Source organism: Sorex araneus, chromosome 1 (genome assembly GCF_027595985.1).
Source record: "Sorex araneus isolate mSorAra2 chromosome 1, mSorAra2.pri, whole genome shotgun sequence".
Taxonomy (NCBI): Eukaryota; Metazoa; Chordata; class Mammalia; order Eulipotyphla; family Soricidae; genus Sorex; species Sorex araneus.
Window position 1 is genome coordinate 72114832 of NC_073302.1, and position 24092 is coordinate 72138923.

General features: G+C 47.4%; 1 protein-coding gene across 3 annotated transcripts in view; it reads right to left on the reverse strand.

The window, feature by feature from the left end:
* Positions 1 to 14888: 14888 nt before the first annotated feature.
* DOCK8 (dedicator of cytokinesis 8) overlaps positions 14889 to 24092 on the reverse strand; it is a 245233-nt gene continuing 236029 nt past the window's right edge. For 2 of the 3 annotated variants that reach the window (XM_055144873.1, XM_055144887.1), the window contains 2 exons: positions 18254 to 18424; positions 14890 to 17867 (listed from right to left, as the gene is read on the reverse strand). In XM_055144873.1, coding sequence (XP_055000848.1) covers positions 17804 to 17867; positions 18254 to 18424 — 235 coding nt within the window. In that variant the 3' untranslated portion in view covers positions 14890 to 17803. Of the gene's footprint in view, positions 17868 to 18253; positions 18425 to 24092 lie in introns of all 3 variants that reach the window. The other variant, XM_055144883.1, reaches the window with a different exon arrangement.

Here is a 24092-nt window from a genome sequence, read left to right on the forward strand (position 1 = left end):
TGTGACAAGTGATAAATCCGATTAAGTGGACAACATTTTAGTCACCCAACCATCACAAATATGTAAAGACCTAAAAATTTCTAATGATAAATGAAAAATTTGTATTCACTTATTTTCCCAATTACTTATTCCAGTTCAACGTTGGAAAACAACTTCCAGGACAAGTATAGCATCTCTGTCTCCGTCTGTGTCTCTGTCTCTCTCTCTCTCTAACACACACACACACACACACTACACACACACTACACACATACACACTGGTTGGGGCCATTGAGACAAGCCAATGATACACATCTTTAGGCTGTGTATGTGGTAAACTCAGATTATTAGAGAAAGCACCAGAGAAAAGGGGAGAACATGTATCTTCACCCGGACAGGCCCTAAACTGAGATCATTTTGTTTTCACTAATGTCACAACTAAATGACACAGAACACAACAACATTTGGTTATTTAAGGAACTGCAGCACTAATGTCTAATTCAAACCCAAACCAATTAAATCTAACTTTCAAGGCATGATGCTTCGGCATCCTGTTTTTTTAAGCACCCCAGGTGGTTTAACGTGGGGGAAAGCTGCATTAATGATTTTCAAGAGCGAGAGTGAGACACTCACCTATCAAACCAGTGCTTTGTTTGTGAGGTGAAGGGTGCCTACCCACCGCATAATAGGCAGGCAGATGCCTCTGGGCAGTACAGTGTATGTTTACACACACACAGGAAAGGTAGCTACCACCAAGCGGAGTTGTGCAATGCTTAATAATGGCAGTCAGTTTCTGGAGACAGAAGACTTGGGTTTGAAGCTTTGCCTCTCATAGGGTGTATGATTTGGAGGTGCATTATTTTACCCCTTTAAGCCTCAGCTTGCTCATCACTAAAGAGGGGATAATAATGGACTCCACTTTAGAGGTTGTTGTGAGAAGGCGAGTGAGGGCGTGCATGGACCGAAGATTCTGGCACCATGTAAGCAATTAGCTACTTACGGCAGCTAGTGTAGCTCAAATGCATCAACTAAGAACTAGTTGCTTCAAAGGCAACTCAAATACCCAAAGAGGTTTCTGCTACCTTGCTTCAGATCATCCCATTTTTAGAAGTACCCTCTTTTCTTGAAAATGAAATGCATTTACCTGGGGGGCTTGGTTCCCCAGAAGCAACTGATTGCACAAAGGATGACAATATATGGTGCGGTCCAGGCCTTCAGGTTCCAGTAAGGGAGAGGTTGGAGGACAAGGACGAGCAGGACCCAGAATCAGAATGGAATGGGTAACAGGAAGCCATATTTGGGCTGAGAATGAGTTGTGTTTTACAGGGATCCATGGAAGCCCCTCAGCCCCACCCTTTGGAGGGCTCTGTGTGTGTGTGTGTGTGTGTGTGTGTGTGTGTGTGTGTGTGTGAGAGAGAGAGAGAGAGAGAGAGAGAGACAGAGAGAGACAGAGAGTGAGAGAGAGAGTGTGTGTGAGTTCGCGCGTGCATGCGCATGTCAGGGAATGAATTGAGGCTTCATACCTTCATACATGCAAGAATTGTGCTTTACCATGAAGTCACATCCTTGACTCTTGACCACCTGCTTTGTTGTTTTTAAAAAACTGTTTCCACTATCTGACAGCACTACTCTCCGTTTATCTCTGTGTTACTTATCCTTTTAAACTCAAATCAAGTTTTGCCTGGTTTATGACTTTTTTGTGGACCTGTCCAGAAGAGTGGTTTTGACCACAAGGACTGGTGCAATCTGCAGAAATATCCTGTTGATCTGTGGACAAAGTCATTGCTTCCCTGCTGCTAAACTCAGAGTGCTAAATATTGATATTATAAATATTCATATCACAAATAGGAATTTTATCAGTCTGCAAATTATTCTCCTATTTGCCACATGTCTTCAGGAGTCTGAAACTGGACTGGAGAGATAGTAGCACTGTAGCACTGTAACACTGTCATCCCATTGTTCATCAATTTGCTCGAGTGGGCACCAGTAACATCTCTATTGTGAGACTTGTTGTTACTGTTTTCGGCATATAGAAAATGCCATGAGTAGCTTGACAGGCTCTGCTGGGAGAGATAGTACAGTCAGTACTTGCAGGCAGCTACCCCAGTTCAATCCCCAGCGTCACATATGGTCCCTGAAGCCCACGAGGAGTGACGCCTGAGTGCAGAGACTGGAGTTAGCCCTGAGCACTTCTGGGTGTGCCCTTCCCCATGGAAAGCAAACTGAAAATAACTGATCTAGAGCAGAATTAGCAATGTTTCCTTGGAGTGGCTACTGTCCTTTATGTAATTTTGCCAATATTTGCCAGTTGCTGCCTTTGTGTGAACATATCTTGTTTCAAAATATTTTTAAGCTCCTAGAGAATGAAGACTGCACTTTCTACTTCCAGGGAATTCTACTTCCTCCTTCCACCAAGGCTAACAAGCATTTGGCCCTTAGATCAAAGTGCGTGATCTCTAGATATAATTTCACGGGAACTCAGAAGTCAAAGAAGGCTGAGGGATCTTTTAGTCTTAGGTGGGAAACTGTGATCCACAGGCAAAATGCTGACTCAGCCAGTTTTTGCTCTTGATTAGGTTCTGTGTCCATTATGGACCAGTCAGTGTGGTATGAACGACAGGGCCTGGTGGCCCTTTCAAAGTTGATTATTGACTCCTTGGTGGGAAGGTGGGAGAGGAAGGATTTGGTCCAGGATTTGATCCTAGTAGGGTAATATCTCCACAATACACACTTGATTTAAATTCTACCTTCTCTTTACTCTACTCCTCTTTTTACGTTTAATGTCTTTTCTGGATCAAATTCTTTTTAGAGTCACATTATCTAAAATAATTAGTGTGAAAATTGGGCTGAAGTGAGCCCAGCGGGTAGGCTGTTTTCCTTGCACGTGACTGACCCAGGTTCAATCCTTGGCATCCCATATGGTAACCTGAGCACCACCAGGAGTTATCCCTGAGTACAACGACCAGGAGTAAACCCTGAGAACTTCAGGGTGTGGCCCCCAAACAAACAAAAACAAAAAAATAAATAAAATTCTTTGTGTGGGAACTGGAGAGATGATATACAGTTGCCTCGCAAGTAGCTGATTCTGGTTTAATCCTGGCATCATATGATCAGCCAGACATAGCCTGAGGCCCCTGAGCACTGCTTGGATAATTCAGGGTGGCGTGAATAATCCCTGACACCACAGGGTCCGAGTAGCACCCTATCACTGCTGGGAATACAATAATAATTTGTACGTATATTTCCTGCCTTGTGACTTTTTTCTCATAAGAGGAGGGAATTCATGTTTACTGATCACCTCTGTGCAGGAGAGGGGCCACATTAGGTCATTTTTGATGAGCCCCATTTTCCAAGCGTGAAGGAAGGTGAAAGGACTCGAAAGGCACGTGAAGGTCACTAAGCCCCCAAGTGACCTGACTTGAAAACCTGCTTCTTGATTAAGATCAATGGTTCAGGGGAAATTTTGGGAAGAATGATGCCTTCATAGAACATGTCAGAAGAGCTACATAGGCTCTATCACAGGATTTTCTTGAGAATCAAAGGGAAAGAGAAGTGACTGTTTCTTGTAGTCTTCCATGGCTCCTTCTGCAACCATTGTCCACTCTCAGATTGATGACTGGGCTCTACCCAACCCTGGACTCTTACACCGAGTCCACAGCAATATTGTCTCAGAAGCTAATATTGCATGCGCCTGTCTCTGCTTGCAAGGACATAACTGGGCTCCCAGGAAGTATAATCAGCACTAAGAGTGATTTATTATACACCCATTTCTCCAGTTGGCCCTTCCTAGGAAGGTTCTTTTTCCTAAAAACAGAAAAAAATATATGGAATTTTCCCCCTCATCAGGTTATAACAGGCCTCCAACCCACTCCATCAAAACTCCAACCAAACACTTTGACAGAGTTCCCTTAAGACAGAGAGAAATACAAAAACCACATTCCATCTGGTAAATAATTGCTGGGCTTGCATTCCTGTGCATTCAGGCACAGCTAACTTCTCGTGGCAGAAAGCTGCGAAAATGGTGAGACCTAATGGGGTGATAGGAGATAAGATCGACATAGATCTATCATATCTTCAAATTGCAGCCTTCTGGGGCGGCTGTGCATCCACTCTCAAATCACCCACAATCTGAAGGACTCATCAGACATAAGATTGCTGCAAGGTGTCTAAGACATTTCACTCCTAACTACGAAAGGTGGCATGCAAGCCTGCAGCCCATACTCTGCCAGGATTGAGGGGAATATCTGCCAAGGTCATTTTCAGATGGGCAGAGTTGGAAAGCAAAGTCAGATGTGAATTTCAGTTATCTGCTTCCTAAAGAAAATTTTGTTGAGGGATTTTATTTTATTATTTTATTTTATTTAAAAAAAGGGTTTTTGCTTTTTGGGTCACACCCGGCAATGCACTGGGGTTACACCTGGCTCATGTACTCAGGAATCACTCCTGGAGGTTCTCGGGGGACCATAGGGGCTGTTGGGAATCGAGCCCAGGTCAGCCGCATGCAAGGCAAATGCCCTACTCACTGTGCTATCGCTCCAACCCCTGCTGAAGGACTTTAAATGACATATGATCAATCTCATGATGGCATACTCAGGAATGGGAAAAGCGTTCAGCAGTGAACAGTAAACTACCAAACAAATTTAAATTAGTTCATCTGTAACCTGCTCATTTCAGCTGGTTACACCAAGTTGTACTATTCACCCAGGAAGAACTGTGCGAACCTTCTTTCAGTGGAGGAAGAGAAATAAGAATATGAGATTTCTCCCCCTTCCCCTTAGAGTTGTAATTGCTGCAGTGTTCAGGAAACACACACTTCAGCTGTAGTGCTTTCACACACCTAGCTGTGCTGTGCTAGCGACCACACACTATGCATTATGCCGGGGATCACAAATGGATTGCACTTGGGCATGTGTGATGTGCTGGGTAGTGAACGCTTGCGGTGCAGGTCCTCTACCATTGAGCTATCCATAGCCCCCAAGGTGATTCTCTCGCATCCTCCCCCCTCATCCTCCACTTCATGGGGTGAAAAATATATCAGGATCCATTCAGGTATAGAAATTAAATGTGGTTTATTTACTTTCAACAATGGACCAAATCTTCCACATCCACCATCATCTCTGTTTGTATCTTTATCCTTTGAAAAAAGAAATTTGTTTCAAAAGGCCACTACATTGATTTTTGTTTGGGGCCATATCTGGCGATGCTCAGGGCTTACTCCTGACTCTGCACTCAGAAATTACTCAGGGCAGTGCTTGGGGGACCATATGGGGTGCCAGGGATTGATCCCAGGTTGGCCACATGCAAGGCAAGAACCCTTCCTGCTGTATTATCAGTCCAGCCCTACATGTTTGCTTTAAGGTAAATTGTGATAGTGCCTTGGTGTATACAGCCTTGTGACAACAGAACAAGCTTTAAATGTGCAAATCGGAGTTAGAGCGAGCGACAGTACTCTGGGTAGGGAACCTGTCTCACATGTGACCAGACTAAGTTGAATCTCTGGTATCACATCTGGTCCCTGATACCTTGGTGCAGACCTAAGTCCTAAACATAGCCCAGTGTGGCCCACAAACTAAAATAATCAATAATAATAAAAATAACTTGTAAATTTATCAGAGTTGTGAGATGGACTGAATGTGTCACCCCCACATTCATATATTAAAATCCTAACCCCCAAAGATAAACCCCCCATGTGGAGATGGGGCTTTGGGGAGGTAGTTAGGGTAGGATGCTGTCAGGGAAGTGGGGATAATCCCTTTAATCAGAGCTTTCATGGTCTTAGGAGTGGAAGAGTGACCTGTCTGCTCACACACTGAAGAAGGCCATGTAAGTTCACGTGAGAACTTGGCCAACTATGTGGCAACATGAGGCTCCTGCCAGGACTTAGACTTTCAGCAACTTCATCATGGACTTCCCTACCTCCACAACACTGAGTGTCTTGTAAAAGCTACCCCAGTGATGGCATTTTACTATGGCAGACTAAGCCAGCTTGGTGCTGATGTTTGATTTTGAAAATTTCTTCCAAACAATGTCAGCAGTCACCCCCAGCAGTGCTCAGTAGACTATGTGCTGCTGGGGACTGAACCCAGGGATCTCTCATGAGGACTATGCCCTCCAGCCCTTTGAGCTATCTTCCTGCTCAGATGCAGCTATTTTCTACCAATCTCTCTGTTTAACTGGCTCATGCCACTGGTGATGCCTGTGTCTGGCTGAGTCAGGGATCTCTTGTCAGTCTTTGTGACCCTCGGCCTCACTTTGGTGGCCCTGTTACAGACACCCTGCAGTATGTCTCAGACTTATCCCTCTCCTGATCACTGACCAACTCATCACTTGTGAAAGCAGAAAGTCCATCATGATGAAAATGTTGGTATGATTTGGTATTTCCATAGTCGAGCCAGGAAGCAGATGGAATGCTTAGGGAAGACAGGAGATCCTGGTTGAGAGTGAAACATGGGCAGGCCTTTTCTTTTGGATGGGGAACCAGTAGAGCTGGACTCTTACTCAGGCTTGCTTGATAATGGCAGACGCCATTTTAAAATCCTCCTAATGCTTTCGTGTCTTTAACCATGAAAGGAGGGATCTGAACATCATCGGATGACCACTGTGATCACTTCCAGTGTTGGAAAAATGATGTGATGAGAGATGGACAACTCCAGGATAGAGCTGCCTTGCCACTCTGCCACCAATTTCTCTCTGTCTCCTTCATGCTTGGGAATGTTACTATTGCACCAAAGGCGAAATCAGCCTTTAACTTGCAGCTCAAATCTGACCTAGTGTGATAAGATTACAATGCAGATGGGCAGATGAACGGGTACCTTTGTACACCTGTTGAAAACAGGAAGGCTTGATGGAGAAGATCCAAACTAGTGAGTAGTGCAAATAGAGAATCTTCCTGCTAGAGGCCATTGCATCCCAACAGCTGCTTCAGCTTCCCCGTTAGTTCTGGCCTAGACTACAGTGGGTGTGAATTCACTCTAGTTCCTTCCAAGCATGCCATTCTCTGTAGGATCACAGATGGACAGTATACACACGAATAAGGTGATGACTACCCTAGCCCACCACAGCGTTTTCTGAGGATCTTCCCTATCTGAGAACATGGGTAGCCCCCATGCTAGGTTACTTCTGAGTCACCTGCAGTGGAAGGAAGGAATTGGGGCTGGGATATGATGATGCCTCTTAAGGGCTCCTTCACGTGGTGATCAGTCCCTGTGAGACATGTTCAGGGAGGGGTCTGTCCATCCAGGAAAGACTGCAGCAGGTCTCCACCCAAAGGTTTTTCTCTCAGATCCCTGCTCCTCCCCGACTCTTTCTCTCTTTCATCCCGGCCATAGTCTACGCCTTGAAATCACACTCAGACTCAAGCTTTGCCTCTGCCACTTCCTGAGTGCAGAGGGGTCAGGGCAATCCCTATGCCCTGGAACCACAAGTTTGGCTCCTACAAAGATAAATAACAGCTGGGATTGTATCGAGGACAGGCGAGCAGCCAGCAGGAGGCATTGACATAGTGCCTGGAGCAGAATGGGGTTCAGGAGCTGTGGATTCTTCCCCTGTTTCCCTTATCCCCTGCTGTTTAGTCAGTCAGCCCTAACATTAGTCACCCCGAGGAAGACACCCATTTGCCACGGGAGCTTTAGTGAGCTTTGCTGGAAAAATAGCGCGTATTTGCTCATGGGTCTGAAAATCTGGGTTGGGCTCTGCTGAGTGTTTCTTTAGATGAAGCCACCTGGAGTTATGCACGTACCCTCTCCCCCATCCTCCTACCATCAGGAGGCTCCATTGGAGCCGAAATCCCAAATGGCTTCAGTCACATGTCAGGAACCTTGGCTGGAATGGCTGGAACAGTACCCAGGGCCAGAAATCTCTCTTTCCTCTGAGGTCGGTCACTCAGGGTGACCAGCAGGCCAGCCTCATAGATATGCAAGGCACGGGCAGTCACATGGGTGCCCACACCTAGAAGCACCCCTGCTTGGTTTAATGTTCTAAAGTCATTCGGAAGTCTTCATCATTTAAAAATAAGAGAGCCTGCATTTTCACTTCTGTTAGAGCCTGAAAATTATGTAGCCAGTTCTAGTATCTTGTTTAGAATCTCAGAGAGCTCCAAGAGCATAAAAGACAGAGGCCAGTGCTCTCACAATCAATCACTTTGCAGCCTTGTGGAAGCCAAAGCAGTCCTTAGGGTGGTCCAGGTTCATAGGCAAGGAGCAGGACTATCTCCACTTCCCCTCCATTCTTTTTTCTTTTTTGGCCTTTTGGGTTATACCCAGCGGTGCTCAGGGGTGATTCTTGGCTCTGCACTGAGGAATTACTCCTGGTGGTGCTCAAGGGACTGTATGGGATGCTGGAGATCCAACCAGGGTGGGCCACGGCAAGGCAAATTCCCTGCCTGCTATACTGTCGCTCTGGCCCTCTCCCCTTCGTTCTTGTTCCTGGGAGCTCTCTGGGTCAGGCAGAGCTGATTTGGTGCTGGAAATCTCCTTACAAATAGAGGGATCTAAGGGGTGGGGCAGGGTAGTCTGAAGTCTTAAACATGTGGGGTTCTGTACCTCAGGAAGTCGGGAGAGAGTTTAAAACTGAGGTCTGAGGCTCTTTTTTGCATCTTGGGGTTCACCTTGGCTCACTGGTTGAGTCAGCTGTGGCCTGGGAAGAGCAGTGGGAACAGTCATTCAGTGAAGGGGACAATTGCTTTTACCAGAGCCTCTGGGCAGGGCCAACCCTCTAGCAGGCCATGTATTTGGCGGCCATGCATAGCTTTCTCTTAGCGACATAGGAATTTCTACCCATCCCATGGTCCCAGGCATGCCATACTGGCCTTGGGGCTCGAGCTGCAATCCTAGGGAAGAAGGGTGCTTCTTTCAGCCCCCAAGTTGAGCCCTTGACTACCTCTGATTGGAGCCAAGGGAGAGGAGTGTGAGTGAAGTGCATTTCCTGTCATTGTTCCCTGTGCCAGACAGTCCTCGGGCTTGCTGGCTCGATTACTAGTCCCTATCTGGTGACACGCACCCACAGCGGAAGTTCCGGAGGCCAGTTAGAGCGACTCACAGGACACTGCATGAAGGGCCAGAAGCTGCACGTGTATTTTCTTTTCTTTTTTTCTTTTTGGGTCACATCCGGCGATGCACAGGAGTTACTCCTGGCTCTGCACTCAGGAATCACCGCTGGTGGTGCTCGGGGAACCATACGGGATGCTGGGGATCGAACCCGGGTTGGCCGCATGCAAGGCAAATGCCCTACCCGCTGTGCTATCGCTCCAGCCCCTTCATATGTAGTTTCTTTCTGTCCCCGCTGCAGACTCAGACTCTCGGACAGGGATTCCTACACAGACACCCACACCTCGCTCTCCTCAGAGTGGCCTTCCCTTTCTCCTGCCCCCTCACAAGTCCTGCCACACTCAGTTCCCCTCTCGGGAAACCCCATTAGTGTCTTCCCCCCAACACCCCAGCCCCGCTACCCTTCTCCTCCTTAAAACCCTGCAGGAGCTGGGGAAATAATTCGGGCCTTAAGGCATGACTGGCATGCTGCTGTCCTCAGTTTGGTTTGTGGCCAAAGTACATAAGTACACTCTACAACACACATACCCCAAGTGTTGCAGTGTTGGAGACCCCCAAGCACTGTCCCTGTGGCCCTGGGGGTCCCTGAACACCACAGGGTTGATCCAGGAATCCTCAGCACCGCAGGACCCTCACATTGAACCTCTGGCTAGTGGCAGGAGGGGTCTCCTGAGCATGGCATGGGAGCACCCCCACCTCAACTCCCCAAGTTTATAGTCTCTACTGGTGCTGAGGGCTGTCCTGTGCCCAGCTCTATCAGCTCTGGACAAGGCTCATTCGGTTCAGGGGGTGGAGAAGACACAGATGAGTGCTCAGATCCCAGGAGGGGTCCGCCCAGTGAGTGCCCAGGCAGCCTTTCCAGTCATTGTTACCTACAAAACCAGCACCTTAGGCCCAGTGAAGTTGAATATTTCCCCGGAGCAACACAATCTAGTGTAATCTGAAGACATGATATTTGTTAATATGAGGGTAACCAGCTCCTTGCAAAATAATCACCCTGGCATTATTCAGTTGAGGGAGAGAGAAAACATTTGGGTACCCAGTTCACATAATAAAAATCCGTCTGTTCTGGCAATAGTTGCCCTTGTGTCACGCAGGTCCAGCAGTGCCGGGGGCTATCAGGGTTACCCAGCAGTACTTGGGGAGTCTCGTGGTGCTGAGAACTAAACATGCCAGCCTGTGCACAACCTGGGCATAGGACAGTTGTGCCGGAACTGTCCAGAATGGCTAGTGGCAACTTGGATTAAGAACTTCCTGACCATCCTTCTTTTCACTGATGAAAAGAGGAAGGGCTCCTGGCAACAAGAAACTTTGATTTTGTTCAATCAAAAAAGGGGGACAGTTCCTCCCCACCTGGCCTTTTTTCACTTTGTTCTATCAAAAGGGAAGACAGTCCCCAACACTGACAAGAGGCAGTTAGGCATGGAAGGAAGGAAGCATCAGGAAGCTGAGGAAAGTGAGTGGGGACTCTGTCAGACTCCCTGACTGGGGACACACTTTCACACACGTGACTGGGGATGCCCCCTTCCACTCAGGACTGGTCTGACTTCACCCAGCTGCACGGGCACAGCCACCTGACCTCTGCGCCGTGTGCACCTTCAGAATCAGACTTCAGGCAAGGAGAAACCCTGCCTGGCTTCAGAAGGGGGCTCCCCTCAGGAGACCCCCTTTCACTCCTAGAACACAGCTGTACCGTCCGGGTTCCTTCACTGGAGGGGCTCCCCAGGAAGGAGCTGTTCCCATTCTCCGTATTTCCCATGCTTTGACAGCGCCCGATTCTCATCTGAACCCTGTTTTCAGAGAAAAACAGTTGCAGGCCCCCTCCCTGTGTCCCTCTGTGAGGCTCTGACTGCACCGCTGCCTGGAAGGCAGGAGCCCACTGCCACTTCGGATGTTGTGGGCACGCGCCTGCACCCCACTCACACGAAAACACTCAGGGGTGCTGGCATGCAGAGGGGTCAGGAGCAGCTGGAGGCACTCGCCGTCTCAAAGCCGCATTTAAGCTGCTGCTGTGCTGCGGTGTCTTGCTCAGCGACCCACTGTGTTGGGTGTCCTGGGTTTTTCAACTGCTGGGCTCTGGCAGTCCTTACCTGGAACTTGCCTTAGAATTTGCCTCCAGCAGCCCGCTACGTGGGAGTGGATGGAGAAGGGGAGGCAGCAAACACACTGGGGGGTTCTAAATGCCCAACGCCAGCTTACTTGCTGCAGGTGTGGAGGGGCTTCCACTCTGCTCTTGACTGCCCCTTTACCTGCTCGCAGGCTCCTGCAAGAGGAAGCTGGGCAGGGGCATGGGGGAACTGCTGGCGTCTGCCTTTCCCTTCCAGAGGAAAGCACTGGAAACCTGCGGTGCTCCGGGCCAGGGCAGCTGGGTTGTTTGGGTTTGTGGGCGCCTCTGTGTACCCTATGCACCCCCCGCACACCCTTTCCTCCTTTGCCCCAAGGGCCCTAGCTGGTAACCGGCCAGTGAGTTGAATAGAGCAGGTATTTGTTTTCTGGTAAGTTGGGCCTCTGCCTCCCTTGGACCTTTGGCCGCTAGAATTCAGGTCGTGGCTGCGCGCACACCTGGCTAACCAACCGCTCTGAAGGTGCCTGTTGTACACAGCACCTCCTTACTGGGCACAGAACTTCGGAGTTTTCCAGAAACACTTTCCCAAGCTTTTATTCTCTCACTGGAATCACAGTGAAAAATCAAACCCTGAGGCTCGTTAAGGTATAGCTACTTCATCAGAGCTGTGGGTTCAAGCTCTGATGATAGTAAGAAACGAGAACTTAAGCTTTTTCCTCAAATACTTTTGGTAGTTACACATTCCCCCCTCCCCACACCCGCCACTATCTCTCTAATATCCAGATAATCCTATTAAATAAGAGAATGCTTTGTTCATCCTAGTTATGCTCTATCCTCCAGTGGGTCCTGCTACGCCTAGAAGAAGAGCAGTCTTGGGCCAGAGTGGTAGTATGGTATGGATGCTTACTTGCCTTGCATGTAGCTGACCCAGGTTCGATTCTCAGCACTCCTATGGTCTCTCGAACTCCACTAGGAGTGACCCCTGAGCACAGATCAGGGAGTAAGCTCTGAGCACTGCTAGGTGTGGCCCCCAAACCCAACACACACACACACACACACACACACACACACACACACATCCTCATGGCTGGAGTGATAATGCAGTGGAGGGTAGGGGACTTGCTTTGCATTTGGCTGAATTGGGTTCAATACCGTACATCTCATATGGTCCCCTGAGTCCTAATAAGTGTGAGCCCTGAGCACGGAGCTAGGAGTAATCCCTGAGCACTGCTGGGTAAAATCCCAAAACCACAATAAATTTTTTAAAAAGAGATAAAAGAACAGTCTGGCAGATAGTCTTGCTTGTGGTTACCTGTTCTCATTACTTCAGTCATATACACTCACTGAGTGCCCATGCTGGGCCAGCCACAGGAAACAGGGATGAACCAGAGCAGTTTTGATACTTGATCTTTCTTCCACTCAAATATGCCTTTATTCCATTTCTAGTTGGTTTCTCTAACTCCATGGCCCTCCATGCCCACACTTCTACAGTTCAGATTCCTGTTCATTTGACCATTTTTGGAAACACACCCCAGATGATGAATTACTGGTGTATCAAAACATGGTGCACCCCACCTACCCCAGTTCCCAGTTTTCTTCAGTGCATGATAATCCCACAGTACTCTCATACACTACCTTTCCCGGGGGTGCTCCTGCCAGATCAGTGAGTAATGTACATGCTAGAAAATGGCCAGCAGTCCCGACCCCCACACATTTCTACTAACTGTGGTTTGATTTCAAGCAAAACATTCTACAATGAGCCCCATGCTTTATTTTGCTTCCTTTCCCCCTATTCCTAATTCCCTGTGGAACAACTGGTCTCTTTAGTGTCTTAGAGTTGTTGTGGTCTGTGTTCATACTGACCTAGCTTCAAGTGAGCGGGGAGAACACTGGTTAGCATGAGCCATTTTGATCAGAATCACGGGATTCTGGAACACAGACCCTTCCTTCGGGTGTAGGTTGTTAGTGGAAAGTGTTAGGTTGAGGACTGACACTGTTGTGATGGAGGAATCTGGATTTCTTGGGATCAAGCTTGGAGCTCACCAGGAGTAAGAAGAGATGAAGAGAGACCCGGGGCTTATTATGTGGCTACAATCAAGCTGGATGAGACTTAACGAAAGAGCAGTATAATGTGGGTTTCTGTCCCTCTTAAAAGACGGCTGGCTGCCCTTAGGCTCTGGGTTTTCAGATGGTGGCCCATTGTGTGCCCATAAGCTGGGTTGTTTATGGAGACCCTAAAAAGGTCTCAGGGCAGTCAAAGCTGCAGAGGGAATCATCTCGAACAGTAAGCAGTTTTATCCATTTGTCCAAAAAAAGAAATACAAAATTTTAATATGCCCCATGATGACATTTGAAAAATATTTTCAAAAGGTTATTTAACACTCAGCTATTCAAAAATTTTTTCTTCCTTTGAATGTGATTGAATTTTAGATTCGTTTTTAAGAAACAGAAAACTAGGGGCTAAATCGATATTATGACGGGTAGGGTGTTTGTCAAGCAGGCGGTTGACCTGGGTTTGATCCCTAGCATGCCATATGGTCCCTCCAGCACAGCCAGGGAAGCCAGGAGTAATTCCTGAGTGCAAAGTCAGGAGTAACCTCAGAGCATCACTGGGTGTGGCCCAAAAATCAAAAAATAAACCCAAACCCAACAGAACACGAGACAAAAGAGATAGTACCGACAGGTATAGAGTTGCTTGCTGTTCACAGGGCTGACCCCCATTCAATCCCTGTATGTAGTCCCCTGAATTTTGCCATGAGTGATGCTGAATACAGAGAGGAGTGAGTCCCGAGTACTGCTGAGTGTGGCTTCAGCCCTGCCCAAAATAAAACAAAATCCAAAACATGAAAGGTGTGATGGAATAGAACCTCAAAGGCTAGAAGATCAATAAAAACATTGCCATTGTGGGGTCAAGAAGAGTGATCAAAGGGCCAGAACTCATGTTTTGCAGGAAGGAGCCCCTGGTTTGATCCCTAGGACTACCTGATTCACAGAACTGCTTAGGAGTAACCCGACAAACATGCAGAAACATTGCCTCACTTCTCTCGAGTAAGCTGTCCAGAAGTCGGTGGCCCTGTCCTGCGGCCACTCCTACAGTGTGGGGAGAAAGGAACTCTGGCCTCTCACCAATGGCTGTACCAACTCACCCACACTGTGATGAGCCACCATGGAACAGGACTCCCCAGCTTTAGTCAAGCCTTAGGGTAAAGGTACTCAGACCAGCATCTGAAGTGCAAAAGCTCAAGTCAGATAAGCCACATCTGAATCCCCTAATCCACAGGAACTGGGAAAAGATTTATTATGTATTGTTTTAATATAATGAATTTGGGCTATTGGTTATGCCTCAGTAGATAGAATTTATACCCGTGGGATGAAAAAAGACTATGAAAAACTGTTTTCTGTCCAAAACCAAACGTTCTCTGCAATCTGAAATATATTAGAACCTTAAATTTTTGTTTTGTAGTTTAAGATACTAAACCAATAGCAGTCTTACATTATTTGAGGAAACAAGCATTTCAAAATACGTGGGTTTTTTTTTTTCGGGCTGGAGCAATAGCACAGCGGGTAGGGCGTTTGCCTTGCACTCGGCCGACCTGGGTTCGATTAACAGCATCCCATATTGGTCCCCTGAGCACCGCCAGGAGTAATTCCTGAGTGTAGAACCAGGAGTAACCCCTGTGCATCGCCGGGTGTGACCCAAAAAGCAAAAAAAAAAAAAAAATGGTAGCAACTGGTCAAATGCAGATATTAAGTGGTTGAGACATTGCTCTGTTAATGATCTTGAGGTTTAAAGTATAAAACTTGCTAGTGTAAAATACACAAAATACATATTTTGTCTTTGAAAAATTCATTGTGTGCATTTTACAAATATGAAAAATAAAAAAGCTTAATAATTTTCTATACTGATTATATATTTAAATGGTATTTTACATATATTGGGTTAAATAAAACATTACTACAATTAATTTCACCTGTTACTTTTTGCCATGATTATAAGAAAATTAAAAATTATCAACCATAGTGCCTGAATTTTTTTTCAGATCATAGAGACAAGTGGAGGGTGGGTAACTGGGGACACTGGTGGAGGAAAGTTAACACTGGTTATTAGTGTTCAAATATTGTATGAAATTCAACTCAATCATGAATAACTTTGTAAATCACAGTGCCTTAAAATTTGCTTTTAAGAAGGGTGCATTTGATTTTCAGGAGGGTGATTTTGAAATGGTGAGTTTGGTCTATTTAAGGGTGAATCTCGATTTCAAAGGGGTGAATATAAAAAAATTACCTGTGTTTCTATTCAACAGTGCTATTCTAGAAACACGCTTAGTTACAGTCACTCATGCAGCCATTCCCCAAATGTTTAAGGATATTCCTGTGTTGGTGCCACCGGGGAGACTTAAAAAAATGACCTCAGACATCTAAAAGCAGGGGTGGCAAATTAAGAATTTCTTAGAGCAGTATGATGATAAGGGTTCTTCAACTTTGGAGTTGAAGCTCTATGGGACTGAGCAGGTGTTATAATGATGGCCATCCTTGTCACTCAAATAAATTAAATTTCACTGGGCTTATTTTGGTTGGTTGTATCAGAAAAATAGATGCTCTTCCTCACTGAACTCACTTTGGAGGCTACTAACAAAAGTCTATTCACTTTGCCCTCACCCTATACCTCCTACAGAGGAGCAAAAGAGCAGATGTAATTAAACATGGTCACATGTAATCATGTAAGAAAGCAATGAAATATATATATATATAATTTCAAAAGAGTTTTGCCTCAAATGCCTAAAAACCAAAAAAACTAGCCATTTAAATTTAAGCTCTAGTAATATTACTGATAATAAAGCCCCATTCAGAGTTTTAATTCATGATGTTTTAAACAAAAATTATAGAATATAAAAATTAAATTCTTTCTCAGGATGAAATATTACATATGAGGCATGACCCCAGAGAGCACTGTTTGAACCAAGCCCATTGATTATGTGACATTCTTCTCTGAAGAGCTTTACAAAATATTAAGAGTTGGGTCATCATCATCAAGATGGTACAAGGATAAGGTGCTTCCCTTGTATGCTGTAGACCCCAGTTGAATTGTCAGCACCCCACAAGGTCCACCGAGCACTGCCAAAAATGACCCCTGAGCAGAGCCAGGAGTGAGCCCTCAGTACCACCAGATGTGTTCCAACCTACCCTCCCCAAATGTTAACAGTTGTTTTAAAATACTACTTGAAAAAAAACTAGTTGTAAAAGAAGTAGTTTGTTTAGAATATCATTTTTAGTACCAGTCAAGGTAGTCATATTAAAAATAGATAATTTAATTCTCAATTATTTTTGCTAATTTTCTAAAATACATTGTCAAAATAATTTGGGGGTAAGATAGAAACTAATGTACATAGGTTGATGGACAGCACAATGCTCTGAAACATTATCTTTTTACAGAAATAAAGATGGCCCCAAAGAGCAAGAGAACAAAATGAACATAAGGAAAACACACACAGGGACCAGAGTACAGTGCAGTGGGTAGGGCACTTGCCTTGCAATAGCCACAGCCAACCCGGGGCTTGATTCCTAGCACCCCATTTGGTCCCCTGAGCCCCACCAGGAATGATCCCTGATTGCAGAGCCAGGAATAAGCCCTAAGCACCGCCAGGTGTGGCTCTGCCCTCCCCACCCCCCCCCCACCAAAAAGTGCAAAGCATGATAGAGGAATTGATTCCATTTCCAACTGTTGATGCTGCAAGTGGTGATCAATAAGCCACACTCAAGTGGGACACACTAATAGAGCCAGTGCCACGTGTTCAAATGCAGCATCCAAGCCAGCTGATTGCTCGGAGTACCAGTATTTCCTCAATTGGTGCTTGTGCCTCTAAACCCAGCTTGCTAAATGAATATAATAGCAATAATCAAGCAGTCAGCTCAAAACAGTAATGTGTTCAAAAATAACCTGTCGGGGCTGGAGTGATAGCACAGCGGGTAGGGCATTTGCCTTGCACGCGGCCGACCTTGGTTGGCCAGATATGGGATGCTGGTTGGCCAGATATGGGATGCTGGTTTGAGTCCCAGCATCCCATATGGTCTCCTGAGCACCCCCTGGAGTAATTCCTGAGTGCATGAGCCAGGAGTAACCCCTGTGCATCGCAGGGTGTGACTCAAAAAGCAAAACAAAACTCCCCCCCAAAAAAAAACCCTAAACAACCCCCCCAAAACACAAAAATAACCTGTCTTCAAAGGTCCAGCCCTCCTGAATGTTAGATTTCTGGTCAATGTTCCCTTTCCCCTGCTCTAGCCACCCCTCCCCCTTACCTCCATGTATGCCTCCACATTCCCCTATTTTCCCCTAAGTGCAATGGGTTCTATTTTCCATATGGCTTTATCCTTGAAGTCAAATCTGGACTGGACGAAGTCATCTCTAGGGTAAATAGGGGAATGTGGATTCCCCAGTAGAACCCTTTATGTCTTGGAAAATATTATGAAAAAATGTGCTTCAATAAATATACAGGCATCCCTTGTGAGTCATCCCCCAAATCTGACCCACCCAAATCTGACTAGACCCCACTTGGGTGTGATTCCCGTGGTCCTTTGGATCCCAAAGCATCAGGAGTGCTGTCTGCCAGGGAGCCCCAGGGTGGCCGAGGGGGGCCAGAGTCTTCTGCTGCCAGTGCCAGCGAGGCCTCCTCCAGGGTTGGGGGCTGCAGTCACCAGGAGCGGGGAGAGTTTCTGCTTAGCTGCTGCTCTGTGACAACTGAGTTTCACATTTCCTAAAACTCGACCTGTGGAAGGAGTCTCTGAAAACGGAGGAGAGGGGAGAAAGAGCAATTAGCCTTTCAAACAGAATGGAATGTCCCCCTCCCTGCCCCCCAAAAAGGCATCAGTTATAGAGAACTCAGTGGGTTTGTGAAGGTGTTAAGATCCTTTTGCACTGAGCAGAAAAAAACAGCAGCCACTAGACCCTGGAAGGACGCTGCTGGCAGGAAGCCAAGGCGAAAGGGTCCCGAGAGGTCAAAGAGAAGGTCCTGGGGCTGGGGGGTAGGGGGGCAGCGGACCAGATCAGACTTTGGAAGTTGCCCTGCGGACAGGCTCCAGGCCAAGCCCAGAAAGTTCTGTCTGCACAGCGTGTCTTGAAGCTACCCTAGCCCCATGGTTCCTCTTCTCTCTTCTGCCCTGTTCGCACCTCTTTTGACTCTCAACTCTGAATATGGGCTTGTAGAGTTCTGGAATCTTCCTCTCGATCATGGGCCTGAGGTTCTCTTTCAGCTTGTTGTAGTTCTTCTTGAGTTCCTGCTGATACTCCCGCTGGTCAGCCGTGATGAGCCGCTTGTTTTTCTCTACGGCCTCCCCGCATCTATGGTGGGGAAGAGAGGACGTTTTATTTCATATGAGTTGGCAGCCAGACGATGGGTGTTGGCTAACTTCATGGCCAATCAGGATTACCTATGCGGCTTTTCAATATGCATACCTCAGGGACCCCCTCAGATTTAGCAGACCACAACCCCTAAGGAGCCCCACCTGTGAAGGGCTACTTAGCAAAAGCCACATGCAGGCAATAGTGAGGTTTGGACTTGGACTACATGCCAGGCACGAGACAAGGAGTTGCAGATGCACCTGTGGCTTATCTTTCCAACAGGACTGGAGAGTTAGTATTTATCTTAATTTTGTCCCTGAGGCTCAGAGAAGTTAGCTGTTTGCCTATGTGAACAATAGGAGGAAGAGGCGGATCTGAGATTCCAAGTCTGGCAGAAGGCACAGCCTGTTAGGCTTACAGAAAACCAGAGTGGGATAGGGATACAGCCAGGCACAGTGAGGGGGAAGAGAGGGACAGAGGGAGGGAGGGGAGGGCAAAGAGAGAGAGGGAGAGGGAGAGAGGGAGAGGGAAAGGGAGAGAGAGATAGAGAGGGGGAGGAGAGGGGAGAAAAGGAGGGAAGGAGGGAAAGAAGGGGAGAGAAAGGGAGGAAGGGAGAGAGACAGAAAGAGAAAGAGAGAGGGTGGATGGGAGGGAGGAGAGAGAGGGAGAGAGAGAGGGGATGGGGACAGAGGGGGGAAAGAGGGAGGGAGAGAGAGTAAGGGGGAGAAAGAGAGAGAGAGAGAGAGAGAGAGAGAGAGAGAGAGAGAGAGAGAGAGAGAGAGAGAGAGAGAGAGAGCTCAGAGATCACAGAAATGAAATGGCCAGAAAGGAAGCAAAGAATCAGAGTGACAGGTCGGAACTGGTAGCATGGCAGCTGTTACCAAGACTCAAGGTCAATATTTCATAGTAGCAAAAAGGTCCTAGAGGCCAGGTGGAAGGTGTGAAGGCCATAGTCTACAGCAGGAAAGTGCTGCAACCCTGAGTTGGGCAAGCAAGGCCTAGGTATACTATCTGGATACAGCACAAAGCCTTGAGAAGCTCTTTCATCTAAGGAGGCTAGAAAGAAATATCACCAGCGTCCAAAGAAGTGAAATTGAAGCTTGTTGCCAGCTTCAGATCATGAAAGGGAAAGAAAATCACCTTGGGAAATTGAGTCCGTGGCTGTGCCACGTGTGGGTATGACTTACACCCACACAGCCTTCCACTGAGTGCTCCAAGATGATCAGACTAAATCCCAGACCAAGATAACAGCCAACCCCAGGGTCTGAGCAAAATTTCACCAGAGGAATGTTCTCCAGCCAGTGCTCTTGGGTTCCCCACAGAAACAAGGGTCCCTGCCAACAAGCAACTCACAATGCAAGAATCGAGAGACAGTCGTACAACAGGTTGGGCACTTGCCTTGCATGCAGCCAACCTGGGTTCGATCTCTAGCATCACACAAGGTCCCCCAAGCACCACTAGGATTAAGTCCTGACTGCAGAGCCAGGAGTAACCCCTGAACATTGCCATTTGTGGCCCCCCCAATAAAAATGAGCATTGCCAGGTGTGGTCCCCCAAACAAGAGAGAATCACAACTCATAGGAGAAAATCACCTCGAGGGGGAGAAGCAATAGATGCAGTGAATAGAACTGGGTCTACAGTGAAATCAAAGTACACGTAAGAGCAAAGTCAATACAGAAGTATAATTACACACATAAAATCCACAATAAAATGTAGAAGGGCATGAAGAAAAACAAGTTGGGTGTCTAGAAATGAAAATGCAGTCACTGAAATAAAGTAGAAAAACTTCAAACTGATAAGTTAAACAGTAGACTGATCTATGGAAATGACTGGAGATTAAAAAAAAAGTAAAAATAAGGGGGCTGGAGCAATAGCACAGCGGGTAGGGTGCTTGCCTTGCATTCAGCTGACCTGGCACCCCAGATGGTCCCCTGAGCACCACCAGGAGTGATTCCTGAGTGCAGGACCAGGAGTAAGCCCTGAGCTTTGTCAGGTATGCCTCCCCCCCACCAAAAAAAACTCAAAACAAAAATAAGGCAGAAATAGGGATGACTCACCTAATTCAGGTCTGACTCCAAGATGTCCCTCCAGCACAGCCTGGTGTGACCCTGCAAACCCGGGTGGCCCCCATGCAGTGGAGCCCAAGCAGCATCACATCCTCAGGCTTTTACACTGAACTGCAGGTGCGGCTGGCAGAGAATTGCCAATAGGGCCCCCAGTTTCCAGAGCACCCCTTGGGAGCTCACTCCCAAAGTATAGTAGTCATTACTGACTACGAAGCCTGCATGGGCAGGAGAGAGCACAAAGGGCCGGAGCACACACTCGGCACGCAAGAGGCCAGGCACCAGACGGTCCTCTGGGCACTGCCAGGAGCACCCCCAAACACTGAGCTGGATGAAGACCCCAAACACTGCTGGGTGTGGCCCTGAAACCAAGCCCCCCCAAGAAAGGGAAAAGATACTAGAGTTAGAGTGACGCTCAGTCACATCTTAGAATGCTCTCTAAGAGGATGACCGAGGAGGGGAGGCAACATCAGAGATAAGAGCCGATATTTCCCTCGGGTTGGAAACATGAGGTAGGAATCCTCTAACCCCGGTGGTTTCCAACCGTCGCCCTGTGGTTGTGAAGAGGTGGAAACCCACTGCTCTAATCAACAAGACACGGCTCTGGCCTTCGCCCCATCATGATGCAACTGTAGAGCATTGGAGATAAAGAAGAAATCTTTCCAACTCGTGTTGATTCGACTTGCGGGCCATTAAGTCAGTGTCTCACTGTTTGCCACACAGCATGGCATATGCCAATAGAGAAAATCATATTACCAAAACAAGACAGTCTTGCCTTTGACTTTACACTGTTCAACCCGAGGGAACTTACAAATGAACAAAACTGCATTCAAGGTCAACGTCCTATCTGCTACTGTACTGTCACTCCTACCCCAGCTTACAGCTTTTAGACACAGGAGCTGCCACCGAGTATAAAATAAAATCAGTTTCAGGATGATTTCCAGACTCAGACTGTGTTCCGGCAGATTTGCGAGAGGCATGCAGAAGCCAATCGCTGTTTTTGGGGTGTCTACTGGGAAAACCTTGGAAGAGATGACTGCCCTTTCTTGAGTTTTTGTTTTCAGGAGCCATGAGCACTAGCCACATGGGCAGATTCCACACTGTGCGCCTGAACTGGTCTGACAGTGCTGGGGCCTGAGCCTAGGGCTTTGCACACAGTAGGCGAGTACTTTTCTGCCTGAGCTGTCTCCTGCGCTGTCAGCACCCACACGACTCCCAGCACCCACATGCTCCCAGAAAGACACTTGGAAACATCTAGAACCTGTGAACATGTTTACGGCCTAAGTGGAAACTCCTCTTTTCAGCCCAATATGCACAACTGTCCCTTCTCAGCTTCTTCCTAGTGACCCATCAACACGTCTCTCCTCAAGGCCCAGAGAATGGGCACCACTGGGAGAGGGGACGATCTGACAGTGCCACTGGACAACCCGAGGGGTTGGCTCTCCGCTCCCAAGGCTGAACCAAGAAATATTCTCCAGGCCCTGTAACACACTGGTGCCGGCGAGTACCACTGGTGGCTCATCCTCGGGCGTGGCTTCATGATCACAGACTGCAGCGCAGGCTCAATGTATTAGGTGAGGAAGGGTTGTGGGAGCAAGAAGAACATGCCCAGCTGACTCTCACAGGACGTGGATATGAGTCCCATGGGCAGAGCCACCTCTGCAAGGCACATCCTGGGGGCTTTCTTGTACCCATTCCTCCTCGTGTCTTCCCGCCCAGTCCAGCCTCTACCAGACTCCAGACTCCAGGGAGAGCTTGTCCCAATGGAAGACTCATTTCAGTGCTGATTCTGCCATTCCTGGCCCAATGGCTCTGGATTCATCGTAGCCCCCTCAGCAGGATACTGTCATCCCTAAGAAGTCTCACGGGCTGACCTGGGGGCAGGTGAGTGAGTGGTGACAGCTCAGCCAGGGATGCTGATTCCCCCAGCAAAGTGGGGCTGCAGCCAATGCAGCAGGTGGCCTGTTAGGCAAGTGGGTGACACTGAGTGTACAGGACCACCATCAGCTCTTCCTGCTACTCCCCCTCATCCATGTAGCCTGCCCAGGGGGTGCCTGTATGGTTGCCTCCTGCCCCCAACAGTCCCACATAAACTGAAGCCCACCTCTTTTTTGGTTTGGGGGGGCACACTTGGCACTGCTCAGAGTTTACTCCTGACTCCTCACTCAGGGATCACTCCTGCTGGGTTTGGGGAACCATACTGGGAGCTGAGGATTGAACCCAGGTCAGCCATGTGCAAGACAATTGCCCTAACTGCTGTACTATCTCTCCAGCCCCAGCTAAAGCCCTCCTAAGCGCAGATGGGGGAAATGGAATGGACTGGGTCCCCGAATTGGGGCCAGTGTCCAACAACTGCACTGAGACCAGGAAGCAGGCTCAGACCTACTGAGCGCACATAAGAACCAAACGGGCAGGCATCCCCAGATCCAGCCAGAGGCTATTCTCTGCATGACTGGTTCACATTCTATTACACTGAGTCACCTTCAGGACTCAGACTTTTGTCCTGAGACTCAAAGAGCTCTGGGGTTCCAAGTCATATCCTCAAATATGGTATAGGCATCAGCCGCCCTCTGGCATGAAGCAAGAGAGCATGGACTGGCACAGACGATCAAGAGCTTGTGCAAGAGCACTGGAAGACAGATAAACACTGGACTCACTTCTCCATGGAACACAGGATACCGGATGAGGAAATGTACTGTAGTAAAGGCAAGGGGATGCTTAGATCACTCTTGACCCCAGTGTTTAGAGAAGATCAGATAAGGAGAGAAATCAAGAGGGGAAAAAGAGAACAGGAAGTAATGGGTGAAGAGGCATCAGGCCCTCCATCATACCAGTGATATGGGTGAGGAGTATAGCATACATCCAAAATAGACTCAACAGGCGCATATGCTGCCTGAGCACATGTGCTGCTTGTGCCATGTGGCCGAGCACATGTGTCACCCGCATCTCCCCCCTTGAGATGTGTACTTTCATGCTTTCATGTCCAGTGCTAGGATGTGTGTAGAGCTCTCTCCATCTTTGGAGGAGCCCGCGTTCTTTCTTGAGCGCGTTACTCCTACTGGTTTTCCTTTTCCACTTATCCTTTCCTCCTTCCCTAAGACCTTCTAAATAAAATCTGCTACTTCAAAAAAAAAATAGACTCAACAACAGTGAAAATGAGATCTCAACTATAACCACAGGAAATTTATAATATGCCTGTGAAGTTGATAGGCAGGGACGGGGTGGGGGTTGGGTGGGGAGGGAACATGGAAACACTGGTGCAGGAAAGTTGACACTGGTGGTGGCACTGGTATTGAAATATTATATGCCAAAAACTCAACTATCAATAATTTTGTAAATCTAATTCTTTAAATTAAAAATAAACTTAAAAAGAAAGAAAGATGGGGAATGTGGGAGGCCTGAGAGGACCCTCATTGGAACAAGAGGATTTTTTTCTCTTTAGAATTATGGCAGATGGGTCAGATGGAAAAAAGAGTGTGTGTTGTGTGTGTATGTGTATGTGTGTGCGTGCATGTGTGTGTGTGTGTATTCATGGAAACCATTCCACCTGGATCTCATTGTCCTGTCTCACCAACATAGGTCTCTTTAACTGTGAAAATGGTCAA